At 36.0% G+C, this 17,030-nt stretch overlaps 1 protein-coding gene and 1 pseudogene across 2 annotated transcripts; one reads left to right on the top strand and one right to left on the bottom strand.

Annotated features, from left to right (window-relative positions):
- Positions 1–358: 358 nt before the first annotated feature.
- LOC148845089 (wall-associated receptor kinase 3 pseudogene) lies at positions 359–1,549 on the bottom strand (annotated as a pseudogene).
- A 5,691-nt stretch (positions 1,550–7,240) lies between these two features.
- On the top strand, positions 7,241–12,907 carry LOC148845088 (putative wall-associated receptor kinase-like 16). 2 transcript variants are annotated; one of them, XM_088953755.1, is made up of 3 exons: positions 7,241–8,241; positions 8,344–8,526; positions 11,491–12,907. In XM_088953755.1, exons 1-3 carry the CDS (start codon positions 7,329–7,331, stop codon positions 12,666–12,668), a joined length of 2,274 nt encoding a protein of 757 aa, XP_088809881.1. In that variant the 5' UTR covers positions 7,241–7,328; the 3' UTR covers positions 12,669–12,907. The 2 variants fall into 2 exon arrangements, with proteins under 2 accessions (XP_088809881.1, XP_088809882.1); XM_088953756.1 differs by lacking the exon at positions 8,344–8,526.
- Positions 12,908–17,030: the final 4,123 nt, after the last annotated feature.

The raw sequence follows: 17,030 nt of genomic DNA, 5'->3' as shown, positions 1-17,030 counted from the left end.
AACCAATGGGTGATTCAACCCCTATCCTTTTTTCAAGCTTTTGTCATTTTTCTTTTTTCCGTTTCATAACATAATTTATTAATCAAAGCAAGTGAAAAATAGCTTCCATGGAGAGTTCTCCCAAGACATGGGGAAAGAAAAAATCAGAAGACAAAGCAGCATGAATATAAGCAATAGTGTTATGAGAACTATGAATGAACAAGAAACTAAAATGCAAGCCAAAACGAGTAAATGTGCATCCTCAATGACAACTGGTAGGTAGAAACATACCTTTTATTACATAAGGAAACACACATAATGGAGAGAAATAATTCTTTAGAGGAATTGAACTAGTAAGATGGGCTTTGAAGTTGAAATATCATCGCCCACCATCCAGTGGTAATACCACATTATTCTTTAAACTGTCAAACCCAATAGTGTTAGAGCTATGAAAATCTGAAGTTCCACCAAGTAAATTCTCTACCTCTTCAGAATTATGTTCTACCCATGGATGCTTATCAGACCTCCTCAAACCCTCTAACTCTATTGCCACTTCCTTCATTGTAGGTCTTTCCTCCCCGTTCAGTTTTAAACATCTTTTGGCAAGCATGGTTACTTCCCTAAGTTGATCTCTACTGCATTCATTCACCACTCTATCCTCCAAAATCTCATCAACTTTGTCCTCTTTCATTAGAGTAACAAAATGGATAGCCAAATTTCTCTCTTGTTCAGGTCTATCAAAGGATAGTGCCTGCCTTCCGGTTAATAGCTCCACAAGAACTACACCAAAGCTATAAACATCACTCTTCTCTGTCAATTGACTTGTATGAAAATATTCTGGGTCTAAGTATCCCATAGTCCCTTGTACTAATGTTGTAAATTGAGTTTGGTTTAAAGGAACCAACCTTGAAGCTCCAAAGTCTGAGACTTTCGCCATGTAATTATCATCCAAGAGTATATTAGTAGACTTAATATCTCTATGAATAATTGGTGGAGAGGCAGCAGAGTGCAAGTAGGCAAGCGCTGATGCAGTTTGTGCAGCTATAGTTAAACGCTTTTCCCATGAAAGTGATGATTTACTCCCCTCCTCATTGTGGATGTGTTGGAACAAAGTTCCATTTGCAACAAATTCATACACTAACAAAGGAACTTCAGTCTCTAGGCAACAACCCAAGAGCTTCACCACGTTTCTATGGTTAACTTGAGAGAGAATAATCACCTCATTGATGAATTGCTCAATTTGACTTTCATCAATAATTTTCGATTTCTTAATGGCAACTAATCTATTATCTGGTAAAATTCCTTTATAAACTGTACCATACCCTCCCCGACCAAGGATACGGTTCACATCATAGTTATTAGTTGCCTTCTCAAGCTCTTCTGCAGTAAAGATTTTAGCAGTTTCCATAGAAGCATCGCGTGAAGAGAGTTGTTGCTTTAACAACATACCTCCATTCTGTCGAAAAAAATTTTCTCGAAGTTTATGAAGTCGTCTTTTCTGGAATCCCCAATAAATCCAAGAGGCACCAATAAGTAGAAACAAGATGCCCGAGCCAATACCTACATGCATTTGAGAAAATTCATAATTGATAAAACATTATAGTAGCCAAAGAAAGAACATTTGGAGAGAGGTTTTTTTTTTTGTTTTTCTCCATCGGATAACAATAATTTCCTATGACCATTTTTGGTTCAACTTTTATTTTTGTTCAATCCTTCCAATAATAAAACTCTAGGATAAATAAAGATAGGTAGAATGAGAAAATGTTACTATGAATCAAATACGTTTTTCTAAAGGGGGAGTTCCTTTTGTGTCAAGAATGACAATAAATTTTGAATATTTTGATTACAATTATACAATAAAACATCATATATTTGTCCCCCATGTTTCTCATTTTCAATTTTCAAAGAAGATCTATTCCAACAGTTATAAACTACCAATCTAGATCTATTCCAACTGATAGATGGCTAGCAGTCAATGTCTACTGAGAGACATTTGGCATGATTATTTTTCATGTTGTGAGTAATTTTAATTTTTGTGCCATGCACTCATTTTGTCATTCTAATAGGACGGAGGCTCATGGCAAGAGTTTTGTAGCCAAATACTTTTATGTTATCCATTCTTCTTCATTCTTGCTCAAAATTGAACAGGAAGGTCCATTTGGTTAGCAGATGGAATTGAAATCAAAATTGGAATGGTCTATCCCCCCACCTGTTCGGTACATAAAGGAATTGGAATTGGCTGGAATGGGATTCTCATTCCCAAAGGAAGGGAAGGGGAATGACCATTCCCTCGAAAAATGTCTTTCCACCAGAATGAAAATGAGATTCCAATTTCATCCAACCAAATGGATGGTCCAATTCTGACTCCAAACCCCTATTCCTTTAAACCAAATGGACCCTTAGTAAATTTTATTTAAGAAATTTGGACTGATTATTCATTGTAAGGTGAGGATGGAAGGATGAAGGGGGAGAATGAAATATGGTACTTCTGTAGTCTTCTTGTGGTACAAGAGAAAAGAAGTTGGAAGCTAGGCTAGCTAGCCCAGAGAATTAGTACATTATCCTTTCATTTCTATCATTTCACTAATCCTTCATCTCCGAAAGGTGTTCGACTTGGGTGGGCACAATACAAACCTTAGCAGCTTGGGATTGACGCCATTGCTGGCCGCAACAAAATGAGTTGAATCATCAGCATAACCAAAGCCATCATCGTTCCTGATGAGTGATGATAGCGTTGGTTTGGTGTCTTAGAACGTCTGGTCGATATGGGTATCTCATTAATAGAGCAGGCTTGATAGACCTGTATTATTAGTTTATTCTTCGTCTTGACTTTTGTATCATTTGATTCTTTCAAAGAAAATAACATTTCATTTGTAATTAATTCTTGATTCTGACCTTGACCATTTCTGCAGCATCACCGTTTCCTTTAAAATTTACCTGTAACTGGTAAGGGGGAGGGAGTGGTTTGTGCAGGATAGTTTCTTAGTTTTGAGAAAACTGGTTTACATATTTCTTTTTTAAAAAACTGTATTTTTTTTTCTCAAGAGAAAATCTAAATGGTTAGCTTTTCCAATCTTGTGCATCTAAATTTACTACATCGGCATCCCGATAGATAAAATCATGGGTCATGGCTTCGCTTTTGAAAGTTCATTTTTCTACTTTCTAGAGAAAAGGATACGTATATAAAAATGTGTCATTCAAATATGTTTTTAGAACTAAATAAAGTGTTTATTGCTTCTTTTTGCAACAGAAATAAGCCACTCTACAACCAGATAGAGATTTTATCAGATAGCTAGTTGGTACCGTCAGTACTAAAAAAATATGGTTTACCCAATAACTTTCACTTCTTCAGCTTTCTAATTGTTAATGTTACTATTTTCTATTTTCAAAACTGAAACTAAAAACATAGTTTCTTGATTTGATATTTAGAATTATGTTTCAGGATACATACAATATTCAGCTAGAGATTCTAATTAATAAAATGGATATAATTAAGTTTACCAATTCTTATTATTTTATTTTTTTATATACTTGAGAAAAGTCTATTCAGATGTGGACTGATATGGTCTACACAGCCTTAATACCATACTGGAAAGAGAATGTATGGGTGTCAGTGGACCCGTTTTGGGTTGAATTCCATCTAATTAAAAATTAATTTGGACAAATTGGATGAATCAATAATTAGACATATTGAATTAATTGAACCTGTCTAGACTTAATGGTCCAGCCGTCCAGCAAAGTAATTATTAGATTGGATTTAATCTGATTCATCTGTGATGCATTTATATTGGATTGGATTTGATTGAACCAATATCTGGTCCATTGATAGAAGATAAGAATCAGATGTCAATTAACCAGGTTTGAATTGGAATCAATCTAAGAGTATATTACTAATCTTCTGTTGGTGGTTACAATTCCACCCAACCAAATAATTGGAATCGGAATAACCCATTCTGATTCCATTCCAAACTTTTATTCCCACAAACCAAATGGAGCCTGATAATATTATCTCTATTTAAAATAAGTTCTTTTTCACAAAACACTAAGCACTTATTAAAATAACCACTTATTTTAAAACTCTTATTTTTCAAATAAACACTCACAAACTTGGCTTAGTCAAACAGAGAACATTAATAGTGGTAGAGTTCATGAATCTGAATCTGCTACTCACATAGCACACCTATCATGGACCTCATAGTTGCATCACACCCACCGTGTATTGTAAACATCAAATAAACACTCACAAACTTGGCGTAGTCAAACAGAGAACATTAATAGTGGTAGAATTCATGAATCTGAATCTGCTACTCACATAGCACACCTATCATGGACCTCATAGTCGCATCACACCGTGTATTGTAAACATCAAATAAACACTCACAAACTTGGCGTAGTCAAACAGAGAACATTAATAGTGGTAGAGTTCATGAATCTGAATCAGATAATCACATAGCACACCTCTCATGGACCTCATAGTCGCATCACACTGTGTATTGAAAACATCTCTCCTTTTATATTATTATTCATGAGATGTTTACAATACATGGTGAGATGGGGCTGTGAGGTCCGCATAAGAATAACATATGTATGTAAGATTGAGATCTTGTGCAACTAAGACAATCCTCTCTAATATATTATTAGTATCTTTAATTATTATAATATGTAATTATATAGCATTCGAAAATTATAGGAGTGACATATATAATTATTTATGATTATGTCATCTTATAAAATAAAATGTCATCCCTTTTTTCTCTCGCCTAATTCTTTCTCTTCTATTTTCTATCTTAACTTTTGTTTCATCTAATCATTTATTTATTTAATAAATGTAAATAAATTATTTATAAATCAATAAAATAAAATGAGATTTGACATTGAGATAATGATTTTAATAAACCTTTATTTATTTATTTAGAAATAATTTACTAACAAAATATTCTCTCCCCTTGAGCCCAATAAACTTTTATTTAGGGCTGTCAATAGATTAGGTCTGATTCAAGATAGCCTATACTAGTCACATCCCAATAAACTTTTATTTACTCATTTATTTTTTTTATTCAATTCAATAAATTATTATATCAAAATTAATTTATATAAGAAAAACTAGGGCTAGACCAATGGGTTGGGTCTATCCAATGGAGCTAAATTGATTGGACATGATTATAATGGTTATAGTTTCATGATTTTGTTTCAATTAATAATTAGGTTTGTTTTTGTTCTTACCTGTCCAAAACTAATTCAGATCTGGAACCGATTATTTTATAGAAATATATAACTTTTTTAACTTTCTTGCAATTTTTATCATGTTTTATGTTTGAAATAGTAAATTTGATAGATAATAAATAAGATAACTTATTAACATAAAATTAATTTAGTATTATTTTAATTTATTATTTGAATATAATTAGGTCTATGATTTTATCATAATTAAATAATTGGTTTAAGACTGATTCTACCTAGACCTAACCCGTTGACAAGCCTAAACCAAATTGGGGTTATTATACTTATTTATTATTTATAGTAATACAGTTATAGTTATTTTGTTTAACAAAAATGTAATCTAATTTATTATTGCATCTCCAAATGTCATTTTTCTATTTCACCGCTGCAAAGTAGGGACTTCCCTGCTAGTAAGAATAACATGTGTATGTAAGATCGAAATCTTGTGCAACTGAGGCAATCTTCTCTATTATATTAATAGTATCTTTAATTATTGTAGTAATACAAGCTTAACTAACCCATTACATCACTACTTCAATATGAGTTGGAACTGTTTAGTTGGGAGCAGGTCCAATATCTTCAAATATATACAAACACAAATCAAACATGAATTAAATGAATGTTTTTTAAAACTCCTCTCTTTAATGATGTTATCAATTCAAATTTGGAGGGTTGAGTTCAGGCTTCATTATCCCTGGTTCCTTTGATCTTTTTGCCACTGCCACTGACCACCTCAAACCCTACCCAAGGCAAGCACTGGCTTTCAGGTTTCTTATTCTTTTTTTTTTTTTTAAGTTTTTTAAAGGGAAAATGTGGGTTTTTGAAAAAATTATAAGATACATATGACGTCAAGTCAAACGGAATATTAAAAATAATTAAGAGAGGTGTATTATTTGTCATTTTGTCTAGTGAAATCATCTCACATATGGAAGGTTTAAGTCCATTCAAAATTGAAAATTAGGAAGGTTAGGAGAAACATTAGGGGAGGTTTAAGTCTTTTCACCAATACATTATTGTCGCCCAAAAACTGGAATATTAGTTTTATTGATGTTCTGGGTTAATGGATCGAATAATAGCGTCCATTTGTTACACTGCTGCCTTTGCTACGACATGAATGTAGATTTGTTGAAATAGAAGGATGTAAACAAGATTTTGCACTAATAATTTACAGTGTCTTCAAATATAACGCTGGAACCAACTTATTTTATATTTATTTTTATTTTGAGTGCATCCCATTTTTATAAAAATGCTAAATTTATTTTCATTTTAAGTAGGAAAACACATTGTACGGTTTATACCCGCACCCGCAAAACTACGTACACCAGAGTGCAATTTCATTTTCTCTACATGATTTGTCAAGGTTTTCTACCTTTTTCTTATTTTTTCTACTTTTTCCTTCAAACCAAACGCAACCTTAGGGTCTTACCTGCGAAACTGAAATGATTAATGATCTAGACTGTAGAGTGCTGCTAATCTGAAAAATAAGTTTTACTTTTTGACCATCGTGATCTAGCAGCCTTAGAGTACTGCTGCTAGCGGAGACTTCTGCGTTGGGTTGGTGGATGGACTAAAGATATCAAGAAAAAAAAAAACTTGCAGTGGAATTTCCCCTAAAATTTAAACCCTCCAAGTTCCAATAGCAACACTCCAAATGTTATATTCTTTGACAAAACAAACCAAAGCAGTTCCTGCGAGCCCCCGGCCCTACCCAATTAAACGTGAACACGTGTTTTGTTTTTTATTCAAGTACTAGCGTGTCGTAAGCAGAAACTCCTGCACTCCACCTATCATGTGTCGGACACTGACGTTGATGCTGACGTCCGATAAACTCAAACTGCATTTTACACGTTGAGTTTAGTGATTAACATTTGGGTTTTAACTGTTCAGTTCACCTGTAGAAATCTTAAATCTTAGCTCACGTTAATCCTGACCGTGGATTGACTGCTGTTTATCTCCGAGGGGAGTACAGTCTATTTATCTCAAAATTTAATTTTTTAATGGACGTCAGACGCTTTCATTCAAACACGATAGGAGCAAATTAAGTCAAAAGCAGTAAAGCCCTGGATCCAGCCTGCAAATGAATGATGTACCATGTAAATAAATGAAGTAATGAACGATCAGTATATCCCATGAAACAAAAGCAGAGAGGTTCAGTACAAATGGCTATGATTGTGCTACTGCTTCAGCTCCTTTTTTGGTGGCCGGCGACGGCGATGTCATCAACCCTGCCGACAGCAAAGCCCTGTTGCCAAGACAGATGTGGAGACGTCACCGTTCCCTACCCGTTCGGCTTGGACGACAACCCAAGCTGTTACAGAGAAGGATTTAACTTACACTGCGACAGAACTTCCGACCGTCCCAAACTACTGTACGATAAATGGGAAGTTTTAGAAATATCGGTACTAGGCGATCTGCGCATCCTAAACCCTTTGGGCTATGTTTGCTACAATAAATCAGGGTATTCAGATGGGTCACTACCCGACCTCAACGTAGCAGATAGACCCTTCACGTTCTCCGACACCAAGAATAGATTCACGGCGATCGGTTGCGACACTGATGCCTATGCCTATATCAACGGCTCTGCGGGCCGCGAATTCACCAGCGGATGCTCCATGACTTGCTCCGACCCACAGAGCCTTACCGGTTTCGGTGGGAACTGTACTGGCATGGGATGCTGCAAGACTTTCATCCCAAAGGGGTTCAAAAGGTTGTGGCTGAACCTCGATAGCTTCGATAACCACAGTAATGTCTTGGGTTTCAATCCATGCAGCTATTGTTTCGTTGTTGACTACAGCTGGTATAACTTCTCGGTGTCCGATCTCTTTGGCTATATGAATTTCTCCAATAGAAACTCAGCATTGGTTCCAGTCGTCCTCGACTGGGCAATAGAGAAGTATACGTGTGAAAATGTTTCGAGAAGCGACCCCTCTTATGCTTGCCGGAATAACAGCGAATGCTTCAACTCTCCCAATGGCCTCGGATATCTCTGCAAATGTTCTCCTGGCTATCACGGCAATCCTTATCTGGATGACGGATGCCAAGGTATGCATTAATCTTCTTCCTCCTCACTCACTCTGAGTACAAAAGGCGTAGAAATTTGATTTTCATTATTCAATATATTACAATTAATTGGACGGGTTGCAGATGTAAATGAATGCGCCGATGAAGCTAAGAATGAGTGCAAGGCTCCTTTAGCGATTTGCACTAATATGCCTGGGAGTTATACCTGCTCCTGCCCACCAGGTTGGGAGGGAGACGGAACAAAAAATGGAACTGGTTGCACTACCCTTCAAAATAAGCGATCTTCGGTGATGCAAATTGCCTTAGGTAATAAAATCTAGACTAAGCCTTGTATTAATGAAGAATCAAATCTTCTCCAATTGTTTATTGTAAGTGGAGAATTGTAAATTTCTCCCCTACAAGTTTAGAGGATTCCATTTAGGGCCTGCTTGGTTTGTGGGAATAGAGGGCTGAATCGGAATCTCATTACCATTCCTGGTGAAATAGCATTCCCCCATTTGAGGGAATGGTCATTCCCACCCCATCTCTTTGGAATGAAATCTCATTCCAGCTTATTCTAATTTTCAGTCTTATTTCTGTCTGAAACAAATAGATTATGGGAATAGATCATTCTAATTTTGATTCTGATTTTGATTGTGAGTCAAATGGACCTTTAATTCTTTTTTATTAGTACTCTGAAAAATGTAAGGGTGCAAATTGATCAAATCCAATTTGGATAAGGGTATATTTGAATTCAATCCGGTAAGGAAATGATGATATATATCAAAACTCGATATGAATCCAAAGAATATATTACTTCTCCTATTCGAATTCAATTCATTTAGATTAATAGATGTTAATTGAATTTGATTTTTGACTTAATTTGAATCTTAATTTAAAAGATTATCAGAAGAGTTTCTACAAAAAGAAAATGAGGCCATGGACCATGCCCATAAATAAACTTTGAAAAAAAAAACAAGTAGCAAAAAATGTTATGCAAGTTGAAGATATATCTGTCTAAAGAAACCAACAAAAAATCTTCATAATTGAAGTCCCTATTTCCTACCAACAAATTATACATGTTGGGTATCAGTCTTATAGAGATGTGTGGTGCCGGATCATGTTGGTAGGGTATTGGAACATGTTTTGTTGTCAACAAGAGATCCCAATTCCTTTAGAGTTGGGATCTTTTGCCAACAAAATACGTTCCAACCACCTACCAACATGATTTGACACCACACATTTCATCGTGAGTCTGGGACCCGCCATGTATGAGATGTGCAACTTCAGATTGTGTGGGGAGGATTTTGTAAATTCTAGACCAAATTTGCCTCCTTAGACCTCCCAATTCATACCCTCTTCAAAAACCATAGTGGGTTGGATTTTTAGAATTCAAATCTTCTCCACACATGAAAATGCAAATCCCTCCCCAAGACTCTCTCCGCATTTAAGGGTGAGATAGGTCTGATTAATGGCAGGTTGTTGGATCTAGAACCCACATCTAATTTCCTATTATCATGAACAAACATCAAAACTTTCAATTATTTGATTAAACATATAAAGAACACATAAGCTATCAATTATCTAGGTGTAAAATTCAAGTTATTATTACATTCAACACTTAGTGCATAAGTTCATATGCTTTGCAATAATATGCAGATCGGGGATGGTTGGTTAACCTAATACGAGTACCCTATCCATACCCATATAGGTTGTGAAATCCCAAAACTCATCTCCACCCAAAAATCCTTTTTTTAAGGGAAAAATCCGCCCCATTTCCCATTGGGGAAGGTAGGGGTGGGTATCCACTGGGTAAGATAGAAATTGCCATCCCTAAGCATATCATAAACCAAATCATAACAGATTGAATAGGGGAATATTCAATTTCCAGGTTTGTTAGTGCTCATTGATTATCTGAATATGATATAAACGGATTGGATTTGAATAGGATATCCAATCCATTTTCTTGCCAACTGAAATCCAACAAGGGAATCACCTACTACCAAGGATCAATTCGGCCCATTCTCAGTCGAGCTGTCAAAGGGCGTGATGTGAACCGGTCTAATTTCACCAATTTGAATTTCTCATCCAGTTACAGTCTTACAGAACACCCATAAAAAGTAAAAATCATTGAAGAAGCTCGGAGTAAAACGAGTTGGTTGTAGGCATGTAGCAACTCTAAGGAGTAAAAATCCTTTAATTTTTTTCATTCGTCTGTTTCTGTATAAGAAGCACACTTTGTGCTCTAAATTGGAAAAAAGAAAATAAAAAATTTAAAACTAAAATAAAGAAAAAGTTTGTTTGTTTTAAGATTTTAGCTGAGTTAAAAGGCAGTTTTGTCATCACTTAATAGACAACGGCTTTAAGTTGCTTGTAACAATAGGAGCTTCAATGTAATCGATACATAAACAATACGGGGTCAACAGGATATAAAAGTAAAAGGATAAGAGAAATATATAAAATCAGTAAAACACTGCCCATAACTGCAACAAAAACTTAACTTAATTACCTCAAATTGAGATATACATTTCAATTGGGACTTACTATAATATCAATAATATTTGCAGTATTTTAGTTGTTTGAGATTTGCTTTCCGTTTTCAAATTTGTTATCTTATTGTTATTATTTTGCTTTCTCTTTTGATTGACAAAATGTCCCTTCCTTTGGACACATTGGATCTGCTCGTCATGCTGTATATAAGGCTCAGTTTGGAAGGAGTACAAATACAAATATATAAAAATACAATATTTTGCAGTCTATAAATTTGTGTTTGTACTCCTTCCAAACTGAGCCTAAATATATAACCAATCATGAAGTAGAACATGCTCCGGATGGGCTAGACACAAAGTGAGCTACTCAAGCTATCAAGAATGATAGTGTCAGCGTTCCATACGCACAAAGGAACACTGGCAAGGGTCCTATATTGGAAACATTTGCATGCTCAGGCTGGCATCCAAGGCCCAAGCAGCAGATCTGGGCTGGGCTCGAGAGAGAATACATTCTTCTCCCATCTGCACTCCACAGAGGGTGCCCCACAAACCTATCGAATGGATGGACCAAATGTCACCTATGTGATGGAGATCAAGACCGGTAACTGGATATTTTTATAAGAAAAAACATAACCAAGAAAAAAAAGAAAAAGAAAAGTAAAAAGAAGAAGCTCAAAAGGTTAAGAAACGAGTAAAGTTTTCTATTCCTTTTTCTCCTACTTTTGTACTAAGAATAAAGTTTCATTTTCAAGCCAACTGGATATTTTCATAGGCATGAATGACATTTCTTATGTCCATGTAGGAACTAGCTTTGGCATCTTGGTCATACTATTTATTGCCTCTTGGATATACTGGGGAATTCAAAAGAGAAATCAGAGCAAACGCAAAGAAATGTTCTTTCAACAAAATGGAGGTCTTTTATTGAAGCAACAGCTCTCTTCACGTGATGGAAATGCAGAAGTTGCAAAGGTATTTACTGAAGAGGAACTCCAAAAGGCAACCAACAATTATGATGAGAATAGAATTCTAGGTCGTGGTGGTTATGGCATTGTATACCAAGGTTTTTTACCCAACAATAAGACAGTCGCCATCAAAAAGTCCAGAATAATGGATGAAAATCAAGTGGAGCAATTCATCAATGAGGTAGTTATTCTTTCTCAAATTAACCATAAAAATGTAGTGAAGTTGTTGGGTTGCTGCTTGGAATCCGAAGTTCCATTGTTAGTATATGAATTCATAAACAATGGCACCTTATTCCATCACATTCATGATGAGGGGCACAAATCCTCAATTTCATGGGAAGATCGTTTAAGGATAGCTTCAGAAGCTGCAACAGCACTAGCCTATTTGCACTCTGCAGCCTCTCCTCCAATTATTCACAGAGATGTTAAATCTGCAAACATACTTTTGGATGATAATTACATGGCAAAGGTGTCAGATTTTGGAGCTTCACGATTAATTCCATTGGATCAGACTCAAGTTACCACATTAGTACAAGGAACATTGGGGTATTTGGACCCAGAATATTTTCAAACGAGTCAATTAACAGAGAAGAGTGATGTTTATAGCTTTGGTATAGTTCTTGTGGAATTATTAACTGGAAGAAAAGCTTTGGAATATAACAGACCAGAAAATGAGAAGAACCTAGCTATCTATTTTATTACTTCCATGAAAGAAGAAAATGCTTTGGAGATCTTGGAAGACAGAGTCCTACAAGAAGCTAGCGAGGATCAACTCAAAGAAGTAACTAACCTTGCGAAAAGATGTCTAAGCTTGAAGGGAGAGGAAAGACCCACAATGAAGGAAGTAGCAATGGAGTTGGAAGGATTGAGAAGATACAGAAAACATCCATGGATAGAACACAACCACGAAGAAGTTGAGTATTTGCTGAGTGAGTCATCAAACTTACATAGTTGCAGAGCTGATGAATATGATAGCTTAAAGGATCGTGTTATAATATCATTAGATAATGGGAGATGATTGCTTTACATTTGAATTTCATGGTCATCTTCTTTGTTTTATAAGAACTTTGCTCTGTTGTATTGTTTGTTCAAGTTACGTCTATGATAGCTGATAATAGAACTCTATTGTATATCATCTTTCATATGATTTGTTGCCATATATTATTGCTTGTTTAGGTTATGGAATGATACCCTAAGACTCTATTGTATTGGTTTTCTATAAGAACTGCTGCTTTATTATTTGTTCAGGCTAGAAAATTCGGCCTTCTTTGTGTGTTTCTATTTCTCCTTTGATTTACTATAACTTCTCGTTATTGGTTATGATCTAAACTCAGGTCGGGCTTGAGTTGAGGGCTTCAATAGCCAAAGTTCAATTGGATCCGGCTTCATTTAGGTTATGTTTGGCAAAAATGTGCTTATTTCATAAGTATTTATTAGTATTTGGAAGGTCATTTCTCAAACCACTTATATTTATTTGACCTACTTATTTGTGTTGCAGTGTTTGGTGAATCAGTTATTATAAGTACTTATATTTGCAGAAATGACAATAATAACCTTAAAATAATTATATTTTAGACAAAGACGAAGATAGATAAATAAGTACTTATCCCATAACTGAATCTGTTTCCATGTTCACTGTAGCAGTGATGTGAGGAAGAAAGGAGAGAAGGAGAGAAAGGGAGAAAATATTAAAAAGGTGGGTGTGCAAAAATAATTTAAAAAAATATATATATATATCCTTTTAAACCTGATCAACCTACCTAGCCCAACCAAGCCCATTAAGCCCGAACTTGGCTTAAGTTGTGTTGTGTTAAACTTAAATTGGACTTGGATTGCTTTAACCTCAGCTTGGGCTAGGCCCATGCCTAAGTTTTATGTCCTTAAGGTTTTGGAGTGACAAGTAACCCGACCCACCTCATCCGATTGATTGCACTTCAAATGAACAAAGCCTTAAGAAGCTCCTACTAATAGGGGTTTCCTACATCAGAATTTAGAATTTGATGATGGCGGTGGCGGTCACCTACATGGCATAAAACTTTTAACAGACAAGGCATCAAAGCCCAAAGCAACGAAAGAATCATCATATTGCATAAAACTTAAATCTCAATGGCGTCTAAGGTGGACGGATTGAGATACAGCTTATTGAGAAGTCCATCCAAAGCCACTGGCAGTCCAATGAGTTGTCCAATGACCAAACCTCAGAACCCAAGTGGCTTCGGATTTCATTTCTCAAGAAGCTGTTTCTCAAACACTCAACGTTTAGACCTCATTGCCATCATTGAAAGTTTGAACAAGACCCATTGATGAACTGACTATATAATGCACAAATCCATTCTTAAAACATTATTGATCAATGTTTTTATGGCCTCCTTCCCCCGATAAGTTCCGAACCGATTATCTCATTATCCAAAATCAAGTGATGAATGCTTTGAACGCGTCTAATACATTTTTCAGGCTAAAGGCTGTGCACATGCTATTTCTATAATATACATGATAGGCTTGGATGTTCCTAGTTGCATATATAGTTTTAGAAATGGAATGTATATTAGTCAACAGTGTTAATCAGTTCAAACAGTGGAACACGAACTCCCATACAAGGTTCAAAATATTAATACAGCGCGATACGCTCTGTATTAGTATAGGTTTTTGTTTTTTTCTTTTTTCTGAATCTGATTAAAGGGGCCGATTTAAAGCCGGTCTACCCTTGAACCATTCGCTGACCCAAAACAAGTCACCAACCTTGCAAAGAGATGTCTAAGCATGAAGGGAGAGGAAAGACCCACAATGAAGGAAGTGGCAATGGAACTAGAGGAGCTGAGGATGCACAAAGAACATCTATCGTCTGAAAATAATTATGAAGAAGCTATCCATTTGCTTATGGGTGAGCCATCAAATTTGCATAGTTACAAAACTAGTGAACACCATAGTATAAGGGATCATGTGGTAATTTCATTAAACAGTGGACGATGATTGTTTAACTTTTCAAACTCCATGGTCATCTTCCTTGTTTATATTTTCATAAGAATTTCTGCTCTTTGTATTATTATCCTAGCTAGATATATAATTTTCTAATAATAAAATTAGAATTCCTATTTTTTTGATAAAAATGGGTAGAAATTGGCATAATGAGAAAATATTGTTATATATATAAACCAAACGGTTTTCTTCAAAAAAAAAATGAATTCTTTTTGTGACAAGAAGAAAAAAAATTGAACCCATTTGATTAAAAATATAATAAAACATCATATAATTGTGCCATATTGCTCATTTTTATTCTTTAAAGAAGCTTTGTGCCAGCAGTCTAGGTCTCCAGAACCATCAGCATAGATTTTTACTGGCAGATGCCTTGGCATATGATGATGACAGTAGTAGCCAATGGACAGTTGACCGCTGACCAATGGCCAATAAAATATTCATGCTGGTGGTTAATGGCAAGATCAAATCAGCCCCTCCACAAGATTGTTCTTCACAATGTCCCACAGCACATCCTCCCTATGTATTGGGAATATCTCCCAATGATAATACTAGAATGATAATGTCATTATGGAGAGATATTCTCAATACACGAAGGGAATGTGCTATGAAACATTGTGGGGGGGGGGGGGCAATCTTGTGGGGGGCTGATTTGAACTCGTTTATGATGAGACTCATAACAGCGAACCAAACATAATCGACCGAAATGGTCCCATACTTAGCCCAGTAGCTTCGAGTTGTCATCATTTGCTCTATGAGGGTTGCCAAATTGCCAATAATGGTTCAAAGGAGATGGGTGGAGTATCGATGCGCTCAATGAACCATGGCTCCCTCGGCATTGCAACAATGTGATATCAACGCATGCTCATTGATGATATCTCTAGTACTGGAACCGATGAGAACTGATGAGCAGTTTCTTTGATCAGAACACATATAGGATCAGTAAATATCTAAAACTCCCCAACACTTTTCTCCAATTCTTTAAACATACCCTGTTTGTCTCTACATTTTGATATGGCATCACCTAAGCTGACACATGTCTCCATTGCATCTTTGGTGAAACAACTGACCTTCTCTATCTCTGCTTTCTTCAGAAACAGTCCTTTGTTTACTCCTTCAGGCAAAATCATTTCATTGCTCAGATGATATCAGCATATATACAAAACCCCTAAGAGGAATTTAGGAGGAGTAGACTATGTAATTACATGAGCTAGAGAAGTAGAGATAGACAAGCCATACCTAGCAATACAATGAGCTACATAATTACATGATTTAGGAACAAAGGAGAGACCGAGTAATTGAAGATTTCTGAAACAAAATCTTGTAATCAGCAATAGTATTGATATATCTTCCTCCAACAAGAAATAAATTAAACAATCACTTTGGCATCCCCTTCAATAAAGACATCATGAAGTTCAAGAGACTCTACCAGCTTAAGAGCTTTCAAGAGAGCACAAGCTTCAACTTCAAAAGGAGAACAAGCAGAAAACTTAACTCCAGGAGCCACCAAGATGGAATAATCCAGCATCATTCCTTAATAACTATAACCGCTGCAGCAGCATCAGCATGGTTATTACTTATTACAACAAGTGTCAAAATTGACTTTGACACAATTAATAGGTAGATTTGTTTATGGGCCGGATTTAGATTTGGCTTTTGCAAAAATTTGAACGAATCTGCCTGAAGATCAATATAGTGTAATGTCAGGCCTGAGTCCTGTTAGCCCACGAACAAGTCTATTATTAATAGATGGCAAATCCAGCCCTGTGTGGCACCCTCAGAATGATGAGGCAAAACATTTTTGTTGCTACCTTCAGAAGAGATAGAACAAGAAAATGCTAGGCCCTTGAGCTGGGCATAAATAGGAGCAATAACCCTACGAGGGTCGATGGAAACCTTCGCAAAAACCAACTTGCATCTGACTTTCCACGTCTGCCAAAGAACCACTGAACACTCGAGGAAAATAGAAATGTTGTGTTTCTTGGTTGCATCCTCCATCTTGAACCGGAAGGACTTCGGTAACTCTACTCACGAAGGCATATAACTTCTTCAAAACAGTAGTCCCCCCCCCCCCCCCCACACACCCAGCACCCAACTCTTCTAACAACTTTGGTAGTTTGGGTTCTATCCATAGTTTTCAAAACCAGACTGGACCGGACAGTTGGACCGGAAAAACCGGGAAACGGTCACCTGACCGATTCCATTTTCCCCAAAAATCGGATTTTCCCCCAAAACCATTGATTTTGGTCAGTGAATCACTGAACTGGACAGTTAACCATTTGAATGATTTTGACCATTTTTTATTTTTTAAAATTTTTTTATTTTTCTGTCAAAACAAGCCAAATATTCAGTTTGAACGATCAAACCATTCAAACCGATAATCAGACACCTGACCTATTCGGTCACC

This window comes from Nelumbo lutea, chromosome 7 (assembly GCF_056320005.1).
Source record: "Nelumbo lutea isolate HS-2025 chromosome 7, American lotus-T2T, whole genome shotgun sequence".
Lineage (NCBI taxonomy): Eukaryota > Viridiplantae > Streptophyta > Magnoliopsida > Proteales > Nelumbonaceae > Nelumbo > Nelumbo lutea.
Note: the sequence above shows the minus strand (reverse complement) of the source record. Positions and strands in the feature narration are given on the sequence as shown.

Coding starts and splice junctions, on each gene's coding strand:
- LOC148845088 (XM_088953755.1), top strand. CDS start 7,329: ATGAAACAAAAGCAGAGAGGTTCAGTACAAATGGCTATGATTGTGCTA. Junction 8,242..8,343: donor TCTGGATGACGGATGCCAAG/GTATGCATTAAT, acceptor GACGGGTTGCAG/ATGTAAATGAATGCGCCGAT. Junction 8,527..11,490: donor GGTGATGCAAATTGCCTTAG/GTAATAAAATCT, acceptor ATGTCCATGTAG/GAACTAGCTTTGGCATCTTG.